This window comes from Nicotiana tomentosiformis, chromosome 5 (assembly GCF_000390325.3).
Source record: "Nicotiana tomentosiformis chromosome 5, ASM39032v3, whole genome shotgun sequence".
Classification (NCBI taxonomy): domain Eukaryota; kingdom Viridiplantae; phylum Streptophyta; class Magnoliopsida; order Solanales; family Solanaceae; genus Nicotiana; species Nicotiana tomentosiformis.
Genome location: NC_090816.1, coordinates 63,254,809 through 63,279,148, shown reverse-complemented (window position 1 = coordinate 63,279,148; position 24,340 = coordinate 63,254,809). Strand labels below are relative to the sequence as shown.

Sequence of the window (24,340 nt, the reverse complement as noted above, 5' to 3'; positions counted from 1 at the left end):
GTGGTTGCCCAATAGGGGCCTGCCCATCGATTATAGCTCGATGGTGGTAAACATACTGTAACATTGTATATATATATATATATATATATATATATATATATATATATATATACTCTCTGCTCTCTTAGATGAAATAAGACAATACTAAACTGAATATGAAGTCTCGATAAGGGAGAATACTGTAACTTCGGAGATTAGGATAATGTGAATAAATTCAGGAATACGAACTTCTCTTTATGCCTCGTTATCAAACTCATGTAGTTACGGGATCATGCCAAAATGAAGAAAGGTTTAGCCTTAACATACCTTATCACAATATTTCCAATCACCAACTTGAACTCACCTCTTCTCACCTTAATCTACAACAACGATAATAATACTATCATTAAGTTACGAAAGGTACAACTAACGCACAACGAACGACAAGCTTATTTTGTATTAAAACGGACAGCATCTCCCCTATAATCCTTACTTCTTCCAAATTCAAGATAACACCACAACACCAAAAACAACAATAAGAACATATATACATTAGTTTCCAACCTTATGCATACCATACAATACTACAAAACAGCCCAACACACCCCAATCGCTTCATACACAAAACGACCACCGTAGTAGTGTCAACAACCCGAAATTGTTACGATGAACGACCAGCCCAACATCCTGCATTTATGTGGTGTTTCTCCACACCCTTCCTCCTCCAAAACTCTCACAAAACAGTAGTAAAAGATGCTGCCCAACAGCACAACAAAACAGTCCACAAAACAGTCCGCTACAAGTGAATAACTCGAACTCACGGCTTCCGATCACCGTCCCGTGAGTTCTTACAAGTATAGAACGACTTACCATGAATTTACAGCAGACAAAATGGATGAAAGAGAGCAGTAAACTCACCTTATTTGTTGGATAACTCAGCTCCTATCTTGGTTCTTCAAACTCTAGGTTTTACCTCCAATTAGAACTTGAAAGGGAGAGAAAATCAATTAGGGTTTGTGGGAAATTTTTGGGAGGATTTGTTTGTAGAGCTTATGTCTGATTATTATGCTCTATTTTAAGTCTAATATATGAAGAAAATAGGCCTTTAAAAGGCCTCTTTGGACGACCCGAAATGGCCCATTTTTGGGCTTTCATTTAAGCAAGTAGGTGACACACCTACTTGTCACCTAGCAGCTTGCGCAGTATCGCAAACATGCCCATATCTCTCTACTCCGATGTCGTATTGACAAACGGTTTAATGCGTTGGAAAATAGACTCATAGATCTTTAATTTGATGTGTGGAACACCCCATAAATCTAAGTATATTGGGAGAAAATTGCAGTTACATTTGACCCAAAGTTTCTGTAAAACTTATGAACGTAACTTGTGATGACTTTCATCGACTTTTGTTCCACCACTCGCTTGACTTCAAAACATAACACACGACTATCATACGACTAACATAACTCATAACATAACCTACTTATCAATTTAAACACCCTGGTCTCACTCCAAAAGTACATGTTATAACATTCCCAATTTGTCGACTTTCGACGAAACATTATTTGTTTTCAATTCCTTTAGCTTGTGAAACTTCCAACCATCTTTGTACTTGTTGTTAATGATCTTTAATATTTGTAACCTCCGAGGTAATATGATTAACTTACTTTGCAAACTTTTCAAATATGATTTCACTTCTGAGCTTACATCAATTGACTTATGACGACTCATACGTACGAAAACATGGGTTGTAACATCATTCCCCCCTTTGGAACATTCGTCCTCGAATGTTGACTGGTGCACTTATCAGTCTCATAACCTATTGCTCTCATAAATACTTTATTTCTGGCCTTTCCATCTAGGCAATTGTTCTATGAATAAATCCATAGGCCAGGGCATTCCCCCCTTTAGGCCTCTTCTGACACCATGACTTTTGGTCTGAATCCTTCCAACCTCGTAATTATTGCGACCTTCTGTCATTCATCTTGTACGACTTTATCCTTATATGTGTGCCTATGCGACTCTTCTGTTCCTTTTCCTCCAGCTTTTAGCCAATCTCTAGGCCTCACTTTGGGAACATATATAGAACTATGACAAGTTGTTCCTCCCAGTACTTCATGCAACGGGGATGAGGTCCACTAAACTGACTCGCCCCACTGACCAGATATTTACCCTTTTTGCATACATCATAAGCATCCCCCTTATCCTTCCTCCAAGTCTTCACGATGGGAGTAACAATCTCTATACAAGTTTGCTGTGTAGGCCTTTGGAATTTCCCAAGCTTACCACCGTTAACACGCTCCTGAGGATACTCACAACATGATGCAAAATGTTCCTTCCCGTACATCGGGTAGACCGGAATGGGTGTACCCAACCTAGGGCATTTGTTCTTCTTGTGCCCCTTCTTTCCCCAACCAAAACATATTTCAAGAGTCATCCAACATCTCCCCAAGTGGCGCTTCATACAAACCACACAAGTTGGCTCATTGGTACCAACAACCCTCTTTCGTTTCTTAGGTGCCCTCACCACATGATTTGGTGGCGTGGTGATATTAATAGGAACAAGGACACTTCCCTTATCAACAAATTCTTCCAATCCCTCTACCGCTCGACACATTCTCCCAATGAACTCTCGTGTAGTCTCCCCCAAATTCAATGCCAAGGTCATTCCCTCATTGCTGCTTCGAACTCGTGGATTACTCATCTGGAAAATGAGACATGACGAGGAAATTAGCTTCCTATCTTGAGCTCTATCGCACGATCTGGAGTATCAAAGAAAGGTGAAATTCCTAAATGTCCAAGTAGCCTCCTTATTATAGATGTGGTCGATAACACACCGATAAGAAGGACTCTACTAGACACGGCTCCGTGACATCCTAGGACACTTTAAAACCATAGGCTCTGATACCAAGTTTGTCATGCCCCAACATTGGGGAGCGCGACTGGCGCTCAACCGAGATACCCCGGTCAAGCAAGCCTGTACAATACCTTCTACCCAACTCACCCATGAATAAACAGAATATATATATATATATATATATATATATATATATATATATATATATATATATCAACAATTGAACATGAGAAGACTTCATGAACAATTCCAATTCCATCACCAACGGTTACTTCTTTCATAATTCCCAAAATATATATATACAAAATTATTGTTTGAAATGGGACGTGCGATACAAATAAAACATATCTAGTTGACTCTTCCAACACCACCATACAACCCACACTATGTCTATGAAGCCTCTAAGTACAACCGAAGAGTTGTATGGAAGTGTCGGCGACAAGGCCTCGGCTATACCTCAAAACATAAAGTACAATATCAAATGACATGAAGTTCGGAACAGAGTAGGGCTCACCAAAATCTAATGTATAGAGAGTAACTGCTAATGAGGATCAAAACCGTCTGCTGACGAACCACCTGTATCCATTGAAGATGTAGCGCCCCAGGCCAAAAAGGGACGTTAGTACATATGGAATAGTACTAGTATGAAAACCAAAACACCTATTTAAGGACTTAGAAATACAACATGAATATGATGAATCATGGTAATAATAAAAGGCTTAGTTAGCCGTTAAAGCCACATCAAATTTATTAAAAGCTTTCAATAACATTTATAAATTCTTAAGTCGGGGATCCTCTATAACTACCTTTACACAAAGCGGCCCTGCCGCCTCACCCCAATGTGTGCGGGTGGAGGTGCTTCACAATACCACAATCCCTACATGAAGCGGCCCTGCCGCCTCACCCCAATATATGCGGGTGGAGGTGTAGCACAAATCCACAATATCTACACAAAGCGGGCCTGCCACCTCACCCCAATATATGCGGGTGAAGGTGTAACACAATACCACAATCCCTACACAAAGCGGCCCTACCGCCTCACCCTAATATATGCAGGTGGAGGTGTAATCACAACACCACAACTCAAGTTTCACGAAATGATAATAGTTTGTACACGGGGTTCTCTTCCAATCAACCGTTTGGCACGTTTGTCCTTAGCGAGGGTAGGTTCATAAGGTTTCATCATATGAGAAATAAGTGTTTGATTACATTGATTTCATACAAGGTTTTCTTCCCTAGAATGGGGTATAACATAATTAAGTGACAATAGAAAATCTTTAACACATCATTCATTCTTGAAATACTTTTTCCCAAAAAGGGCAATACACAATTTCAACTCATGAACATATAGGAGCTCAAAACACATTGGAAATACTTACAAAGCATAGCATTAATTAAGACAACCACATTTGGGCATGTCCTGAGCACATAAGCTTTTAGGCACATCTATTTTTCAAATTCAATTTGGGACAGTTGAATCAAGGCCTATTTCATAACCTTTCTCACATTATTTCATTTTTTCGGTACCATTGGCCACAAGTATAACTTCATTCTTGGCACGTTGACCACACTTTATATCTCCAACCCATTTCTCTCACTTTAAAGCATACTTATAGATTATCAACAACAAGGTATTTATACTCAAGACTTTAAATACACATTTGAGCAACTAACAAAATTAAGGGTCTTAGGCACATGTGATTTCTTACACTATTTGACATGCTAGTTTTCATTAGACTCACATTTTTAAATCATAAAATATTAACACACAACCTACGCTTAATCACCTTCTCAAATAGTAACTCAACATAACAAGTACATTTGGACTACAAATGGAATGCATATATCTTTTGACAAAAGGCTTATTCGGAATAATCAATTTATAATGAGCAACACGGGACTTACAAGGTCATTGTGGGGTTCAATTCAAAAAAAGGAGTTTAGCCAACATACCCGGAATTCTTCCCTTAATAATACTACAACGTTCCACCACACTAAACAACTTCAATCTACAACAATGCAACACAATTGCACCAATATTAGCAAGATTCCTATACTTTAAGTCATTTAGACTTTTTATCAAACATCTAGTGTGCATATCTTTCTACAACCTCCTCCCATGGAATTTCTTCACCTAACAACCACCTTCCACACCAATGATTCACCTCACAACTTCCATTAGCACATGCATGCCCAACACTTCACTCCCAACCCATAAATGTTATCAATTAATTCATTTTACAATCTCTACAATACCAACACAACCTAGGTTAAGGCATTTGTGGCTTTCAATCACCATCCCATAAGTCATAACACATATTTCATACATAATTAATCACCATAGATTAGTTAGAGATGGTAGACATACCTCTTGTAGGGAGACTCTTAAAAATCTCAACTTGTAGTGTTATTGACCAATTTGGGTATTTGAATGGAAATCTATGGATCTTCAAGATTAATCCTAGTTAATATAAGTATTTAGGAGTAGTAATCAACTCAAAATTTCTCCAAAAACATTACCTTGGTTCATGGGAGGGAAGTGTTGGGTGGATTCCCCTTGATATGCAAGCCCTAGCTCAAAGAAATGACTTAGCCCCTCTCTCTACCCGGCCTTGGGGGTATTTATAGGGCTCCTACATGCGTGGTCGCGCACTTGGGCAAGTGACCGCGCATATGGCCGTGTACACAATGCAGCATACCCTCGAATATGCGCATCTGCGCGCGCATATGGCATAGGTCCGGTAAAATGGCCATAACTTTCTGTAGATATATCCAAATGACAAACGGTTTGATGCATTGGAAACTAGACTCAGAGGATTTAATTTTATAGGTATATCACCACCTAAGTCTTTATATTGTGGGAGTTCTATTCGTTTGAATATGGGTCTTGTGCTAATTGAAATATTCTTTCCACTTAATGTATCCAACTTGTTCCACACAAGTTTTTGCCATTCACAAAACTCCTTAGTATGTTCCAACACACCTTAAACACATATTTTCATTTCAAAATGATGTGGTTCTATCCCATGGGTCTCCTTTAATACTCGAATATGTTATTCCCGAATATCGTTGGCTCACTTTAAAATATTAAATCATTAGGATTTTGTTTAACGGGGCCTTACAATAATGCGCCGCAGAACTCCCCTCCGGAAATGTTCATGATGGGTATGCGATGGATTGTGCGGCCCGCAAAATGGTTATGCGGCTGCATAATTGACCGCAAAACAACCTCCAAAAATGGGCCATTTCTCTGCTTCACTATGAGGTGGATCTGCGGTCCGCAGAGTGATTCTACGTTAGCATAGCGGACCGAAGAAATGTCCTATTCTGCCAAATGTTTTCTTCAACTCCCAACGCACTGTTCAACCCAAAAAGTCCGTACCGCGGGCCATTTTTCACAAAACCCCAGGTTCTGGGTGAAATTTTATGGGGCCTTACATCCTCCCCTGCTTAAGATCATTCGTCCTCGAATAAGGGTCAAAATCCTCCATTATAAACCAATTTGACTCAGCTGCTATTTCACACACCAATAGTTCCAAATGTTTGACTAACTCCCTAAATTTTAAAAATTTCGCTATAGTCTCCTCTGTAATTGGGCCTATCCACCTGCTAGAGAATCCCAAAACCAGTCCTAACAACATAACCATAACACAGCGATGTAAAACAACATGGAATCAACACTAGCCACAATGCCATAAACATTACATTATCAAGAAGGAGTAACCTCAACATAAGCTGTACAGGGGAAACATAATTTGTAGAAAATTAGCTTTCAACATCATGGACACAATTACGTGGCTATTCAAATAAATTAGGGTACTTCTTCTTCATCTCTTCCTTGGCTTCCCAGGTGGCCTCTTCGACTTGTTGGATTCCCCATAACAGTTTCACGGAGGCAATCTCTTTATTTCTCAACTTTCGAACTTGCCTATCAAGAATGTCAACTAGAATTTCTTCATAAGTCAATTCTTCATTAACATCAATAGTATCAACCCGAACAATGAGTGTCAGATCTCCAACCACCTTGTTCAACATGGATACATGAAACACCGGGTGCACTAAAGACATCTCTGGAGGCAGTTCAAGCTTGTAAGCCACCTGACCAATCCTTCGAATGATTCTGTATGGCTCGACATACCTCGGATTCAATTTCCCTTTCTTACCGAACTGCATTATACCCTTCATGGGGGAAACCTTCAAGAACACTCAATCATCTTCTTTGAACTCCAAATCCCTACGACGAACATCCGAATAGGACTTCTGATGACTCTAAGTAGTTTTCAACCACTCCTTAATGATATTAACCTTCTCCATAGCCTGATGCATGATATCTGGACCTATTAATTCCGTTTCCCTAATCTGGAACTACCCAATGGGGGATCTATATATCCTACCGTATAGAGCCTCGAACGACGCCATATGAATGCTAGCATGGTAACTGTTGTTGTAGGAAAATTCTATGAGTGGCAAATGATCATCCCAACTACCCATAAAGTCGAGAACACAAGAGCACAACATATCTTCAAGTATCCGAATGGTCCTCTCTGCTTGCCCGTTGGTATGTGGGTGGAAATCTGTACTAAGATTTACCTGAGTACCCAACCCTTGCTAACATTTCTTCCAAAATTTAGCTGTGAACTGTACCCCCTGATAAAAAATGATGGAAACTGGAGTGCCATGCAACCTGACTATTTTCTTGATATACAACTGGGCATACTGTTCCACTGTGTCGGTAGCCTTAACAGGTAAAAAGTGTGCTGATTTCGTGAGTTTATCCACAATCACCCAAATCGAGTCAAACTTGTGAGAAGTGTGAGGTAGTCCTACCACAAAGTCCATATTAATCATCTCCCATTTCCACATCAGAATTTCTATGTTCTGTGCCAGCCCACTAGGCCGTTGGTGTTCGGCCTTCACTTGCTGATAGTTTAGACATCTTGTCACAAAGTCTGCTACATTCCTCTTCATATCATTCTACCAGTAGACTTCCTTAAGATCATGATACATGTTTGTAAAGCCCGGGTGCACGAAATATACAGAAATGTGAGCCTCTGTCATGATTCTTTCCCTGAGGCCATCCACATTTGGAACACATAGTCGCCCTTGGTACCTTAGTGTACCATCATCCACGCCAAGAGAAAAAACCGTGGTATTATGTTTATGAATCCCCTCTTTCAATTGTACCAATAATGGATCGTTGTATTGCATCTCCTTGACCTCCACCACAAGCGATGATTCAGCCTTGTTCTGCACAATCACCCCTCCTTCACTAGAGTCCGCAAGATGACTCCCAAATTATCCAACCGATGAACCTCCTCGGCTATCGACCTTTGATATGCCTCTAAGTGAGCCAAACTTCCCATAGATTTCTGGCTAAGAGCATCCGCCACAACATTAGCCTTCCCCGGATGGTATAGAAACTAATGTCGTAATCCATGAGTAACTCAAGCCATTTTCTCTGCCTCAGATTCAATTTCTTCTATCTGAAAATATATTAAAGACTCTTATGGTCCGTGAATATATCCACATGGACCCCATACAAATAATAACGCCAAATCTTCAATGCAAAGACCACCGCCGCGAGCTCTAAGTTATGTGTTGGATAAATCTTTTCATGATTCTTCTGTTTCCTAGAGACATTAGCTATCACCTTGCCATGTTGCATTAATACGCACCCAAGTCCGATCTTTGAAGCATCACAATATATCACAAACTCATTTGTACCCTCTGGTAGGGTCAACACCGGTGCCATAGTCAATCTCGATTTCAACTCTTGGAAGCTCCTTTCAAAAGCATCTGACCATCGGAACTACACCGCATTCTATGTCAATGCAGTCAACGGGGAGGAAAGAGTGGAGAACCCCTCCACAAATTTCCTGTAATACCCGGCTAGGCCCAAGAAACTGCAAATCTCTATTGGAGTTGTAGGGTCTAGGCCAATTCTTCACAACTGCAATCTTCTGAGGATCAACCTTAATTCCTTCTCTAGAGACAAAATGACCCAAGAATGCGACCGATTCAAGCAAAATTCACATTTCAAAAATATCGCATATAACTGGTGCTTATACAGGGTCTGCAGAACTGCCCTGAGATGGTCGGCATGGTCCTCTAGACTTCGTGAATATACTAGAATATTGTCAACGAGCACTATCACAAAAGAGTCAAGGAACGACTTGAAAACTGAGTTCATAAGATCGATGAATGTTGCCGGGGCATTTGTTATCCCAAAAGACATTACCAGAAATTCAAAGTGCCCATACCGAGTTCTGAAAGTTATTTTCAGAATATCCTGCTCCCTGATCTTCAATTGGTGATACCCGAATCTTAAATCAATCTTGGAGAAATATGTAGCACCCTGAAATTGATCAAACAAGTCATCTATCCTTGGCAGTGGGTACTTATTCTTGACCGTGACCTTGTTGAGCTACCGATAGTCGATACACATTCTCAGTGACCCATATTTCTTTGTTACAAAGAGAACCGGTGCGCCCCAAGGAGACATACTCGGCCGGATGAAACCATTTTCTAACAAGTCCTTCAATTGCTCCTTTAGTTCCTTCAATTCTGCCGGTGCCATTCTATAGGGCGGAATGGATATAGGTTGCATGCCTAGCATCACATCGATTCCAAAATCAATCTCCCTGTCTGGTGGAATCCTAGGGAGCTCACCAGGAAAGACCTATGGAAATTCATTCACAACAAGCACAGACTCAAGTGTAGGTGCCTTAACATTGGTGTTCGTAACTCGGACCAATTAGTAAATACATCCCTTGTTGATCATTTTCATGGCCTTAAGGTGAGAAATAAACCTACCCTTCGGCACCACATCATCCCCCTTCCATTAAATAACCGGCTCATTTGGGAATTCAAATCTAACGGTCATGGTTCGGCAATCAAGCTTAGCAAAACATGAATAAAGCCAGTCCATCCCCATTATTACATCAGAATCAACCATCCCCAATTCAACAAGATCAACCATGGTATCCCGACCACGCATCGTGAAAACACAATCCCCATAAACCCACGCGACCATAATAGACTCACTAACCGGAGTAAATACAGAGAACGGCTCATGAAGTTGTTCTGGTTCTATCCCAGATTCCATAGCAACATAAGGAGTGACATATGACAAAGTGGAACCGGGATCAATAACGGCATATACATCATGAGATTGGATAGTCAATATACCTATGACGACATCTGGAGAAACCTTAGAACTATGGAGACCATTCATAGCATAGAAAGGCTAGGTCCTCCCAAACTCTGTGCACCACCCTTAGCTGCACCACGCCCTGCGGGTGCTAGAGTGCCTCTAGCCAGAGGAGATGTTGTGGATGTAGTGGCTGCAAAGCTGGCTGGCTGTGTCGTATCCCTGCCCACACTCTAGCGAGACGAACGACAATCCCTCTGAATGTGACCTCTGATACCACACCCGTAGCATATGGGTTGGTCCATGAAGCAGGCCCCAAAGTGCATCTTTCCACACCTAGGGCATGGGGGCCTCCACTGCTGCTGAAATCTCCTACGACGCTGACCATACTGTAGGATCCCCTGTTGCCATGGCTGGGCCTAAAATGACTTCACTGCTACTGACTGGGCCCTGATGGCTATGCACTAACCGAAGAATGAGCAAAGGACTGGGATGGCCCTAATGACCCTCTCCTAAATGACGACCTGCCACCACCACCACCAGAAGTACCACTAAAGTTGCCCGCTGAACGGGCCTTGTTGCTACCCTCTCGCTCCATTCTATTCTTTAGTTTGCGGGTCTCTTTGGATTTAGCAAATTCTACTATCTTACCATAGTTTATATCATAATTCAAGGCAACTGTAGAAGCCTCATTCATAACCAAGGGGCTAAGGCCCTGTACAAACCGGCGCACTCTAGCCTCCATAGTGGGCAACATGTATATAGCATACTTGGACAGGCACGCGAACCTCATATGATACTCCCACACACTCATACTACCTTGTTTCAGACTCTCAAACTCGGCGGCACGGGCTTCCTTAGTCTCGGCAGGAAAGAAAAGGTCGATGAAGGCATTGGCAAACTCACTCCACCTTGCCGGAGGGCTCCCCTCCTCATGGGAGTCCTCCCACATCTCAAACCAAGAATAGGCCACCCCTTTCAGGTGGTAGGAGGACAACTCCACTCCCTCTATCTCAGTAGCACGCATAACTCAGATGGTCTTGTGCATCTCATCAATAATGTCCTGGGGGTCCTCAAGATCAGCACCTGTGAATACCGGAGGATCTAGCTGAAGAAATCTGTTCACCTCGGAACTAGCAGAATCCCCTTGCTGGCTAGAAGATGCAGGTGCAACATTCGATCTTTGGGCTTGTGAAGCCACTATCTGAGCCAACATCTATGTGGCTCCCCTAAGGTCCCCATCAGAAACACCGGGATCGGAAGCTGGGGCTGGAGGTGGAATAGCTACACCCTTAGTAGGAGTAGGCATTGGTGTAGTCGGATCAGGAGTAGTAGAATCATCCAGTGTAGTAGCCAAGGGAATATCCTCTCCCCTCGGGTCCTCACCCACATCATCAGGTATAGAATCAACTGCCACTCCTGGGGTGGCATTGGCCCCTTGACCAGTTCTTCCCTTCTTCTTAGGTGCCATGTACTGAAAATCAGAGCAATGCACGAGTTAAAGGAGGAACAATCTTATAATCAGCTTTATCGCATGATCTAGAACATCAAATAAATGTGTTATTTCTAAATGCCCAAGTAGCCTCCTAATTATAGATGTGGTCGACAACACACCGATATGAAGACTCTACTAGACACGGCTCAGAGACATCCTAGGACACTTTAAAACCTTAGGCTCTAATGCCAAGCTTGTCATGCCCTGACCTCGGGGAGCGCGACCGGCACTCAACTGAGATACCTCGGTCGAGCAAGCCTGCACAATGCCATCTACCCAATTCACCTATTAATAAAGAGGAGATACATTTCATTAATTAGATAGTAAAAGGTCATGTGAATAACACCAGTTCATTCCCGTTAGCTACGTCATTAACAAATCTCCAAAATAGTGCACTATACGATCGTAGTTGAAGTGGAACATGCGATACAATTACAACAATTTTAATTTACTTTCCCAAAACAAGATACATCCCACACTATGTCCACGGAGCCTCTAACAAAAACAAAAGAGTGCTACGACAGTGCCGACAACATGGCCCCGGCTATACCTCAAAATGCTATGTACAAAGGACAAGAGATACAGGACCCGAAATGAAGTGGGGCTCACCAATTCAGCCGAGGAGAGGGTGTGCTGCTATCACTGATCAGTACCACTTGCTATGGAACCACCTACATCCATTAAAGATTCAGCGCCCCTGACAAAAGGGACGTTAGTACATATGGAATAATACTAGTATTTAAAACTAAACACCCTCTTAATAGAACGAGTAACAGTAAACGGAGAAGGAAACATGAAATCAATAAGAGACTCAAACATTAACAAGGTGTCAAGTTAGGGGAAAATTAAATTTCAAGTAAGTTTCAATCCTTTTAAGTTGGGAGATATTTAGCACCGATACACCACCGTGTGTTTAGCACGGAGTCCGATCTCATCCCGATCGGCTAAGTTGTCTCACCCTAAGACATCCACTAACAATACCACCATGTGCGCGGTATGACATCCAATCTCAGTCCGATCGGCTATGCCGTCTCACCACAATGCCCTGTTGGTCGACATGACATCACATCATCCCATTTAAGGGGAAATATCTCAACACATCAATCTCATCTTATATAAAAGGGAAACAACCTCGTCATATTAACACGGGGATTTACTCCTCAATCATTCCTACACCGGTACGTGTAGTTTTGGGGTTAGGTTATTTGGACTTACCCTTCCTCGGTGACTAAATGATACTCCCAAAACATTTAGTATTTAAAGGATTTACCAATCATTTCATAATCTTTTACATATCATTCATTTCATTGGCTCCAATGGCCATAACGCAATATCATTCTTGGCACGTTGGCCGCACATCATATTTCATGCTCCCTTCTTTCACTTTCAAATTTCATCATGTATAATCAACAACAAGGCTTTTCAAATTAAGACTTTAAATATACATGTGAGCAAGTAAGGGTGTTAGACACATGGATATTTCTTACACAATTTAGCATAACAGCTTCCATTTGAACTTGACTTGAAGTCACAACAATTTAATACATGACTCATGCTTTGAACACGCTCCCGAAGAATCAACATAATATTATAAGAATATTCGAAACACATTTTAAATATATATATATATATATATATATATATATATATATATATATATATATATATACCTTTCGACACCAATCTTATTCAGAATAGCAAGTTTAAAATGAACAACTCGGAACTTACACGAACATCATGGGATTTATTTCCAAGAGAGAAGTTTAGCCAACATACCTTGCCTTGAGCTTCCTTAAATTAATAGAATGTTTTGAAATCTTAGCCACTTTGATCTATTTACAAATATAATAAAATTGAACACAAATTAGGAAGGAGTTCATGGTTCCAGCTCATTTGAGCATTTTATCAAACACTAGATGGGAATTATGATTTCTAGCTTCTCTTATGGTGGATTTTCTTCACCCCACAACCCAAGGTCTACCCATTTGAGCTCAACTTCCTTACCACAACTCATGATTGTACATTCATGCATAGATACACTCTCACACCCAAGAATCACTGTCACGACCCAAACCGATGGGCCGCGACGGGCACCTTACTCAACCGAGTACCAATATAACGTATCTTTCATATCATTCTATCATAGGTAAATGAACCGAAGTAAATCATGGGGGAATACAAACTTATACATATGACATATGGGCCTATAAGACCAAAATAACCACTCATACACTGAACATAGGCCGACAAGGCCATACAGTCTTTTACGTACATGACATATGTCTACAAGCCTCTAAGAATAAATAATTATCTTAAAGGTCGGGACAGAGCCCCGCCATACCAAAAAATACACATCTAAATCATACTAACCAAACAAGCAACTCCGGAGCAAATGGAGTGCACCAACATCTTCCGCTGAGCTGATCGCCTACTTGGAGGACTCTCAACCTGTCTATCGAGAGCTGCGGGCATGAAACGCAGTATCCCAGGCAAAAGGGACGTTAGTACAAATAATGTACTGAGTATGTAAGGCATGATGATCAATACACAAGAGACATTGATGAAACATGGAATAAAGAATTCCGCCTGTAAGTCTAAATAAATTTGTAATTTTTGAAACATTTATAATATGATGCACGTACGTATAAATGTCGTGTCATGAATAGGTATAGGTGTACATAACATCATCAAGCCTCTGAGCGCATTCCATCATATCATCTCGGCCACTGTGGGCAAAATCATCAACATATACCAGCTGATCAGGTGGTGTGCGTATATAACGCCGTAACCTTTTTCCATATCCCATATACATATAATATACGTGTATATAACGCCATCTGGTCATGGATGAATGTACATGTATAAATGCATGAAATGCATAAGAAATACATTAATAAGATCTCTTGGAACGTCATAGGACCATTATGCCTTTCATTAATTTCATGAAATAAACTTTATCAACTTACGTATTTTCTGTGATACATGAACAGATGATAGAATAATAAGACACATGGGGAATCAAGAAATATAGACACCCCTAGTATTTTTATGAATAGAGTCATTTATGAAAGTTGCATATTTTGCTCGTTTCATTTGTATCATTTGGATCATGCCAAAAGGAAAGAAGGGATAGCTTTAACATACCTGAGTCGATTCTCTTGAGAAAGATTATACCGTACTCCCTTAGAATTGAAATATCTCACGTTAATTTGAATTGTTGAAGGTCTTGGGCGTTGCTTATATAATATATAATATGCATATGCATATTAGAGTGGTTTAACGTAACTTGTGTAAGGAAAGCTTGGCTGAACTCTTTCTTAAGAGATTAGGAAAAGATTTTGATCTTAGGATTGTTATTCTTAACTTTAGGTGGGCCCCACATGCTAGGTGACTAAGCCCCATAATTTACATAAACAATACACCTTTCAACCTCAATATTAGAGTCATAACTTTGGGATGGTGGGCTGCCACTTTATGGCTTATCCAACGCCTTAATTAAGCACCCACTAATCCTTAATTAACTAGGTAATCTGTAATTACCCAATAATTAATCTATTACCCACATAATTAAAAATTATCTCAAGTTACTTAAAATACTACTCACTTGATACACTTTATGTACCCTATTATCACGGTCATGTGGTACCTTGTATGGCACTAGTCCATAAATACCGGGTATTGTAGCTCGGACCATATTTTATCCCAAATCGATAACTTCGACGAAACTCATTTTCTTCGATTTGCTTACCCTCTCACCTTAACGAATTTACTTATCACTTGTTTGAAATAGCATAATACTTATAATCCCAAAATAATCTCATTCCCGAACTTACGTCGATTAACTTACGACGAAACTTTAATGTACGAAAATGCAGGGTGTAACATCTCATTTTCGAGATTTCATCAATCTACTTATGGCGTACTTTCACGTACGAAAATATGGGGTGTAATAATCACACTCCCCATTAACCATCTTCTACCCCAAATTCTAAATTGAGACTAGGATGTGGAATCTTACCTCTTGGATGAAGAACTTGTAAGGTTCTCTTTGTAAATCTTCCAACTTTTCAGCAAGAATTGGTGAACAATTAGTTTAGAAGCTTTCCCTCTCACTCTATGGCACTTCCTCACTCTCAAATATCTGATTTTTGCTTCAAAAATGGCCCTTTACATCTATATATCAAAATAGGACCGAGTTATTAAAACCAAAAAATAAACCCTCCGAACCCTCCGAGTTATAAAAGCCATCGCAGAGTGGATTGCATACTAGATATGCGGATTGCAAAATGGGGCGCAGAAGTGATGTCAAGAACTGGGTTGTTCGGATCAGGTCCGCGGCAGGTCTGCGGTCGCATAATGTACCATAGAACTCCCCTTCGGAAATCTTCATTCCGGGTTTGCGATGGATTGTGCGGCCCGCAAAATAGTTATGCGGCCACATAATGGACCACAAAAAAACCTCCGAAAATGGGTCATTCCTCTGCTTCACTCTGCGGTGGATCTGTGGCCCGCAGAGTGATTCTCCGGTCGTATAGCGGACCACAAAAATGTCCTGTTCTACCAAACATTTTCTTCAACTCCCCAACGCACTGTTCAACCCAAAAGGTCTGTACCGCGGGCCTTTTTTCATGAAACCCCAGGTTCTAGGTAAAATTTTACGGGGCCTTATAGAATAGGTAAGTGTTATAATTTGGGACTAGTTGATATGATTGGAAGGGGTCCCGAGGGGCTCAGGAGTGTTTCGGATGGATTCCGAATCATTTTGATAAACATTGGAACAACATAAATTGCTGATGTTTGGTGTGCTTTGCTGTCATGGAGCAGGTCTGGCGATCACAGAGGCTATTTTGGGGCAGTGCCATTTTTTTCTTCGTGTTCGTGAGGGGGTGTCACATTCGTGGAGATTGGTGGGTAGCAGACTTTTCGTTCGCGACTTGTGCGTAGAGTTCGTGCAGAGGGAAAGCCGGATGGGTTCGTCCAGCTTTTGGCTTTCGCGTTCGCGAGTGGGAGACTGCGTTCCCATAGGCTAGTGAATGTTGTGCATACCTTTCACGGCTGCTATACCGTATTCTCGATTGGTATTTTGGTCAAGTACTCGGTTGTGCTTCGCAAACGCGAGGCTTGGCCCGCATTCGCAAAGGGTATCACTGAGCAGACCTTTAAGTTGTTATTTTTGGGACTTTGATCCCATTTTATCATATTTTGAGATTGGGAGCTCGGGTTGGGACAATATTTGAGGCGATTTTCAACAACTTGGATTGGGTAAGTATTCTTGACTCGTATTTGATTATTGTTCATGATTCCATCCTTGAATTTGGGTTTTGATTGGTGAATCTATGTGAGAAAATTTGGAATTTAGGCAAAACCTTTCTAAAATGAAAAATAGAGATTTAATCCCCGATTCGGAGTTAGATTTGGATGAAACTTTTATATTTGGATTCCTATTTCAATGGGTAGTCAGGATTTGTGCATTTGTTGTGTTTCGGGAGGCGGGCTCGGGTTGAATTTTTGATATTTGATAAATATTTGAGCTTTATTACTTAGAATTGATTTCTATACTGTGTTTTATATTATTGAGTTGATATTGGCTAGACTTGACACGTTCATAGGCCGATTCGAGTGGGAAGGGATTTTTAGAGTATTGATTTAGCTTGTTTGAGGTAAGTATCTTGCTTAAACTTGTGTAGGGGAATCTCCCTTAGGATTTGGCCTTAATTGTTTATTCGTGTTATGTGAAAAGCGACGTGTATAAGAAGTGACGAGCGTGTACATGGGTGCTATGTGTGTCTTATGATCAGATTAGACTTTAGGCTATTAATCTGCCTTAACTTGAGGATATATAAACATGCTTAATAACATTTTTTGTTACAAGAACCTGATCACTATAATTTTTTAGCCATAGTAATGCTTTATATGTTAAACACCTATCTGTATTTTATTATTGTCATGTCGTTGTGCACCTTGTTCGTAAATTGTGAGCTTATATCTTTGATGAAATTTTGGCATCATTATTTTGTGATAATTGTGGCATATGTGGACATGTTGAGCGGATTGATTGGGTGTTGGCACAAGGTATGTGCCGTGCGATTGTGATTATTGTTGTGTGCGTGGGGCGAAATAAGGGTGGCATCTTCTTGGGACGCCCACGTAATGAAATAAGGGTGGTGATATGCGCATGTGGCGAATTTATTGTTATTTGCACATGTGGCGAAATAAGGGTGGTATTGTTGATGATGTTATGGGATGATTTGGGGGTGTTTCTCTCGATGTTGTTTATGTGTTAAAACGGAGTTGATATTCTGATCATATGCATGTTGTCTTCAAACTTTTTCTTGTATTTTTAATGAGTTGTTAGTTGAATTTTGACATGCTATCATATGCCTCCACTTCTATTTGATGATGTTTTGACAAAGGTAGAATCTTCTATGTTGAGTCGTTATCACATGCTCTAATTTTTGACATTATTTTCCATTACATAGTATGTTGCCAGTTATTGATACATTGCACATGTTATTTGGCTAGTGAGTGTCATATGACTTGAATCTCGTCACTACTTCACCAAGGTTAGTCTTGATACTTATTGGGTACCGAATGTGTTTACTCATACTAAGCTTTTGCAAATTTTGTGCAGATCCAGGCGTTGGAGGCAGCGAATCTCGAGAGTAAGAGCATGTATTGATCGTGAGGAGTCAAAAGAGAGCTGCATGTCGTCTCAGTCCCTTGGAGTCTCATCCTAAATGTTGATACTATTAATTCTACATTCGAACAATATTGTATTTTGAATATTCCGCATTTATTCAGTTAGAGCTCGTGTTTCTATACTACCTAATTCTAGGGAGATGCATTGAGTATTGCCATTTTGGCTGGTGTTAACTCTATTTATGCTTTTATATTAGATTTTGTCTTATTATATCATGTTTTACTGATTTAAATATTGTTAAGTGATTGACTTACCTAGTCTTAGAAACTAGATGCCATCACGACCCCTATGGTAGGATTTGGGTCGTGACAAGTTGGTATCAGAGCTCAAGGTTAATAGGTTCTATGAGTCATGAGAATGTTTAGGAGAGTCTTAAGGATTGGTATGGAGATGTCCGTACTTATCATCGAGAGTCTACCAAACTGTTGGAAACCTCACTTTCTTTCATTCTTTATCATGCAGATTTGTTTATTTAAAATTTTATATCTTTACTTTACGATTCTCTCACATATGGTGAGGACACATTCCACCAGATCAGTAGAACAGGTACTAACTCCCCCTACGAGAGCTGCGAGAGGCCAGGGCCGAGGTGGGGCACGATAATATCTAGAACACCTGGTAGAGCAGCCGTTGTGGAGCCTCCAGTGGCTCCAGTTGAGGATTCGGATCCCGAACATATTGAGCATGCACCTGAGGAGCCTATTGCTACACCGGGGCTCCAGGAGACCTTAGCATACTTCAAGAGTATGTTTGGGAGTTTGGCCCAAGCAGGGTTGATTCCGGTTGCACTAGCCACTTCACAGGCTTGGGAGGAGCTCAGACTCCCGCCGCCCGTACACCAGAGTAGTTAGCTCATGCTTTCAGACATCGGGAGTTGTGCCAGTGTAGCCAGTAGTTGCAGTTCAGCCCGAGGTAGGGCCAGTTGTGTCGGCTAAGGGGCAGAAGAGTTTGGAGAGGTTTCAGAAATTTCATTCTCCCTAGTTCACTAGAGGGGCTTTTGAGTATGCACAGGGTTTCTTGGATCAGAATCATCACATTCTACATACCATGGGTTTGGTAGAGTCGATCGCGGTTGACCTTGCTACTTTTTAGTTGATGGGGTCGGCATACAGATGGTTGCAGACTTGTGAGGCAAGTAGGCCAGCTAGAGCAACACCATTTGCATAGTCCCCGTTCTTCGATCTTTTATTGAGAGAGTTTATTCCACATACATGCAGGGACGAGATGCACAACGAGTTTGAGAAGTTGGGCTAGGGGAGTATTATTTTGTCCAAGAATGCTATGAGGTTTACAGAGTTATATCATCATGCACCTTCCTTGGTTTCCATAGATTTATTGAGGGACTCCCTTATAGCCTCAAAGTTGGGATGGCACGGGTATTGGAGACTGAGACTGAATTTCATTAGATTGTGCAGACTGCTAGGAGGTTAGAGCACATACGCGGGCAAGAGTGGGAGGATAGGGAGGCTAATAAGCCTCGTGGATTAGGAGGATTTAGTGGCTCCTACTCTAGGGGCAAGGTCTATCATGGCAGAGGTCATATCAGTCGACCAGTTCAGTCCGCACATCAGGTCTCCTGCAGTGCTCCAGCTAGCCATGAACATCTGAGCACTCATACCGAACATCAATATTTTAGTGCACCTTCTGCACGGGGTTCCTACAATGGTCATTCTGGGGCAGACTCTGTACTAGCAGTCACGCCCGTAGAGAGGTTGTTTTGAGTGTGGTGATACTAGGCACATGGTGAGAGATTGTCCCAGACTTCAGATGGGTGGAACTCAGCAGGATACTCAGGCTATGGTTCCCGCTCTAGTTTCTACTTGGTGATGTCTAAATCTACTACTCAAATAGTAAGCGGAGACGATCACATGCAATATAATATACCCAACTATGAGTCGGGATCGAATCACATAGATAACAATATGTAGGCAACTAGGCAAGTAAGAGAATTATCGCTCATTATGCTAAGCCAAACACTAAAAAGGGTTTTGAGAAAATATTTATGTCTAAATGCAAAAATGTAAACTAACGTAGAAAGCAAGCAAAATGATCAATGGCTACAAGCATGGATATATGGGGATTTACACTCAAGTAACAATCCAATGTATTTCACGATTATAAATATGAGCGAGTTTATGTTAATTAGCCTCGGATAATAATTCTATATTAGCTTCTTCCGAAGACTAACAAGACTTCCTAATTGAATTACTCCTAAAACAATTAAGAGGTTAAGTGCACCCGAATATGGCTACAAGTAGTTCAATCCTATTACTATGAAGAATCAATAAAGTGAGGGTTAACGCCTCAAGTTCTTGTTAATTAATCTTTTCCAACCCCAAATTACCTTTTCCAATTTTAATTCAAAGTTAATGGACTAGTTCTAGGGTTATCTAATCCCTTTGGAAACATTAAAGAACAAGAATAATTAAAGAAATAATTATCTCACTTCATTCCGACTAGGTGTTTAGTCCGCACATCACTCCTTTGGAAACATAAGGAGTCGCGATGGAACCTAGTCTCTACGACTAGGTAAGCCTAACACTTACTGAATTAATAACAGATTTTAACCAATGAACTGTTAAATTTGAATAAGAAATTTCTATATAAAGCCAACAATCCAAAGTAGATATATAACATCCCAAAACTGGTAGTACAAGTCATAAGCTCTGCAGAGTTTACTAGAAAATCTCTAAGTACAACTATTCCGGAATAGAAATAAACAGTACAAAGTAAAATTTCAGAAGGTGACACCGAGTCCTGCGAACATGACGGCATGTATACCTTAAAGTCTCCACAACAATACTCGATCAACTTTCTAATGATCAACACACTCTGAGGTACCTGGATCTGTACAAAAATGTGCTGCAAGCGTAGCATTAGTACACCACAATGGTACCGAGTAAGTATCAAGACTAACCTCGATGGAGTAATGACGAGGAACATTCAAGACACCTACTAGACATAATAACCTGTGCAAGTATGAATATAAAACTAACAGGGAACAATATAAAGCTAAACACGGTAAGAATAATGTTACAACACTGACATTAAGAACTAGAGACAATAATTAACAACAAGGAGCCAACAGTTAAATATGCCATAAGGTAAGTAGAATTCAGATAAAGTATGGTGAAACCAAGTAGGGCAAAACAAGTAACATCCCAATAAAACAACTGCTCTCACACAAGGTTGATAAAAGAATTTTTCCAAGGTACCACTCCTCATAACCACAATTCACGGGTCCCAAGTCATGAACCCAATTACTTGGCATCTTGTGCCCACATTACAAATCTCAACCACACGGATAACTCACGTGCCAATACCATTAATACCTCATATCTACACGGACAACTCACATACTAAGAGAGTGACAATATCTCATATCCATACGAAGAACTCATGTGCCAATAGTACAACTCTCACACAGAAGGCAGGTATACAAGAATACATGTAAATGATCATCAAACATCAAAGTTCATATTCCTGGACTAACATAAAAGATAGATTAAGGTGTATGCTTGTGCAAGTGTACTATCACAGCTCGAGTTAATCAAGTAAGATCAGAGACAACGAATGGGACGTAGGAAACAACACATCAAAACCGTAATATGGCTGACTCATACAAGGTAGGCACACCACTAAACAGATGTCATCAATAGCAATGCCCCCAGGCCATCACAAATCATCCCTGACATAGCCCCCGGTGTCTCGCCACGTGCGCAACAATAAGTAAATGCCCGCCTTGTCTTGCAGCACACACATAATAATATTCTCACATTGTCTCCCCACATGCGCACACCCACATATATAGCCCACTATGTCACGAAGCATGTGCAAATATCAATAATAACAATAGCACAGACAACTCACGTGCGTACACCCCGACAATCCTCTTAACAATATCACATGTGCCAACAACATAACAACTCGCACCACATGTGCCCATATGCCACAAAATTCCTCAAGACAATTTCAATATCGCAATCAGACATATCCCTCTGCTCAACAACACTGAGTACAACAACTACAATAATAACACAAGGGTACGACAAGTAAATCAACACAAGAATTACAAAACACAAAGAACAGAAGAACGAACTCACAAAGAAAGAGAAAACAAGTAATAATGGTTTCAAATAAGAATAACTCAACAATGAGTGAGATAGTGTGTAACAACGATATCAAATAAGAGTAAATCAACAATAGGAGAGATAACATGTAAAAATAATTTCAAATAAGAATAAGATGTAACAATGAGAGAGATAGTGTGTAACAACGATATTAAAAGAGAGTAACTCAACAATAGGAGAGATAACATGTACAATGATTTCAAATAAGGAGAAGTCAACAATGGAAGAGGTAACATATAAGAATGACATCAAATAAGGATAAGTAAACAATGGGAAAGATTACAACTTCCGGCAAAACAACACAAATCAACCTACGGATCTACGAATTTGATTCTGGGCATACACCGAAGTCCAAAATCACCATACGAACCTATCAGAGCCATCAAAACATCATTCCAGGGTTTTTTCCACAAAAGTCAAACCTCAGTCAACATTTTCAACTTAAGCTTCTAAAGTGAGAATGACTCATCCAATTTCATCCCGAAACATCCAAAAATCAAACCCGACCATGCACGCAAGTCATAATACACAATATGAAGCCATTCAAGACCTCGAACCACTGAACGAAACTTTAATGCTCAAAATGACCGGTCGAATTGTTACATTCTCCCCCTCTTAAACAAATGTTCGTCCTTGAATGTGCCAAGAGACTTTCCCAGGCCATCAAATCACTTCATAAACTCACCATGCACATACACACGGGTGAACCCATGTCACCCCAAACTATATAAAACCGACAACATCATCTCAACCGAAGATTATTCCTTCTACTCATGCCGATAAGTCTTAGAATCAAATTTTGAAATCTACCAAGGGCCCTATAATCGCACAAACACACTGTAAAATCATCAACTAGCTTCAACTGCTCATGCATACGCCCACAAAGTATAACCATACGACATAACAAATCATCCATATGCCCATAGCATTAACTCTGACCACAATAGCTTGCCCATTACCAGTCCCGGTATCGACAAATAGCCTCATATCGACTAGAACCTTGTTCCAAACCTTCACAGCACTAAAAATAATGCAAGAAACATTCGATGCTCATACCTACTCACCCGATCAACAAGCTACATCGAACACCACCTAGGCACATATATCACAATCCAGACTCAATAAGCATAACTCAAATATGACTGAATATGAAAAGAGGATCACATGAGAGAACTTTCAACAAGCCAAATAGGCACAACTCCCCACCGATACCATACAGCAAATCTAATCCAAAAGGAAGAAGCAAGAGATACACAACAACCACAACAAATCTTACCTTAATATGACCTCACCGCGACACAAAGACCGGCGCAACCACACCTATTCACAAAGAATACCCGGTCTCCATCCTCCACACAAAATCACAAGTAAGATAACAATCTCAGAAACTAAACCCTTCTACAAAGTCAATCTCATAGAACCAAAACAACAACATGTAACAACTTTCCATACCTGTAGAGCACCCAAACCACAAGTCAGGCCAAACCATCCAGAGATCACATAATATCCTACAACATTTAGCTAACAAAAATTCCACCCACGTCTCATGACCTACAATAGCCATCAAACTAGAACGGTAGACACGGGCTATCACAATAGAGTTCCCCAACCAGCTTGAACACATGAACAAAGTACAAGAATCACAAAACACAACCATATCTAAAGCAAGGTAGGATGAATCTTACCAATAAATAGGACCGGATCGAAATAACATAAATGCATCTCTATAATCAACCGAAATCATACTTGTAATGACATCATCTGGTGCATCAGCCTCTATCTAACTAGGAAAAGCATAACAATAGGAACAACCTCCCCCTCTAAGGCAACCTCTAACCGCCTGACCTCCACCCCCTAGCTGGCGGTTCAGGTATAACAGCAACTGGAGCGGAACTCATAATCTGAATACCCCGTTGTGATACGTCTGACCGGAGTCTGGGACAATCTTTCACCATCTGGCTTGTATCTCCACACTGAAAGAAACTTCTCCGCTGATGTGGTTGTGGAAGATGTCCGGTACGGGTACTCT

The 24,340-nt window shown here is 40.7% G+C and overlaps 1 protein-coding gene across 1 annotated transcript; it reads right to left on the bottom strand.

The window, feature by feature from the left end:
* Positions 1 to 10,443: 10,443 nt before the first annotated feature.
* Positions 10,444 to 10,938, bottom strand: LOC138892467 (uncharacterized). The gene has a single exon (XM_070176186.1). It carries the CDS (start codon positions 10,936 to 10,938, stop codon positions 10,444 to 10,446), a length of 495 nt encoding a protein of 164 aa, XP_070032287.1.
* Between the last annotated feature and the right edge of the window lie 13,402 nt (positions 10,939 to 24,340).

Coding starts and splice junctions, on each gene's coding strand:
- LOC138892467 (XM_070176186.1), bottom strand. CDS start 10,938: ATGTGGGAGGACTCCCATGAGGAGGGGAGCCCTCCGGCAAGGTGGAGT.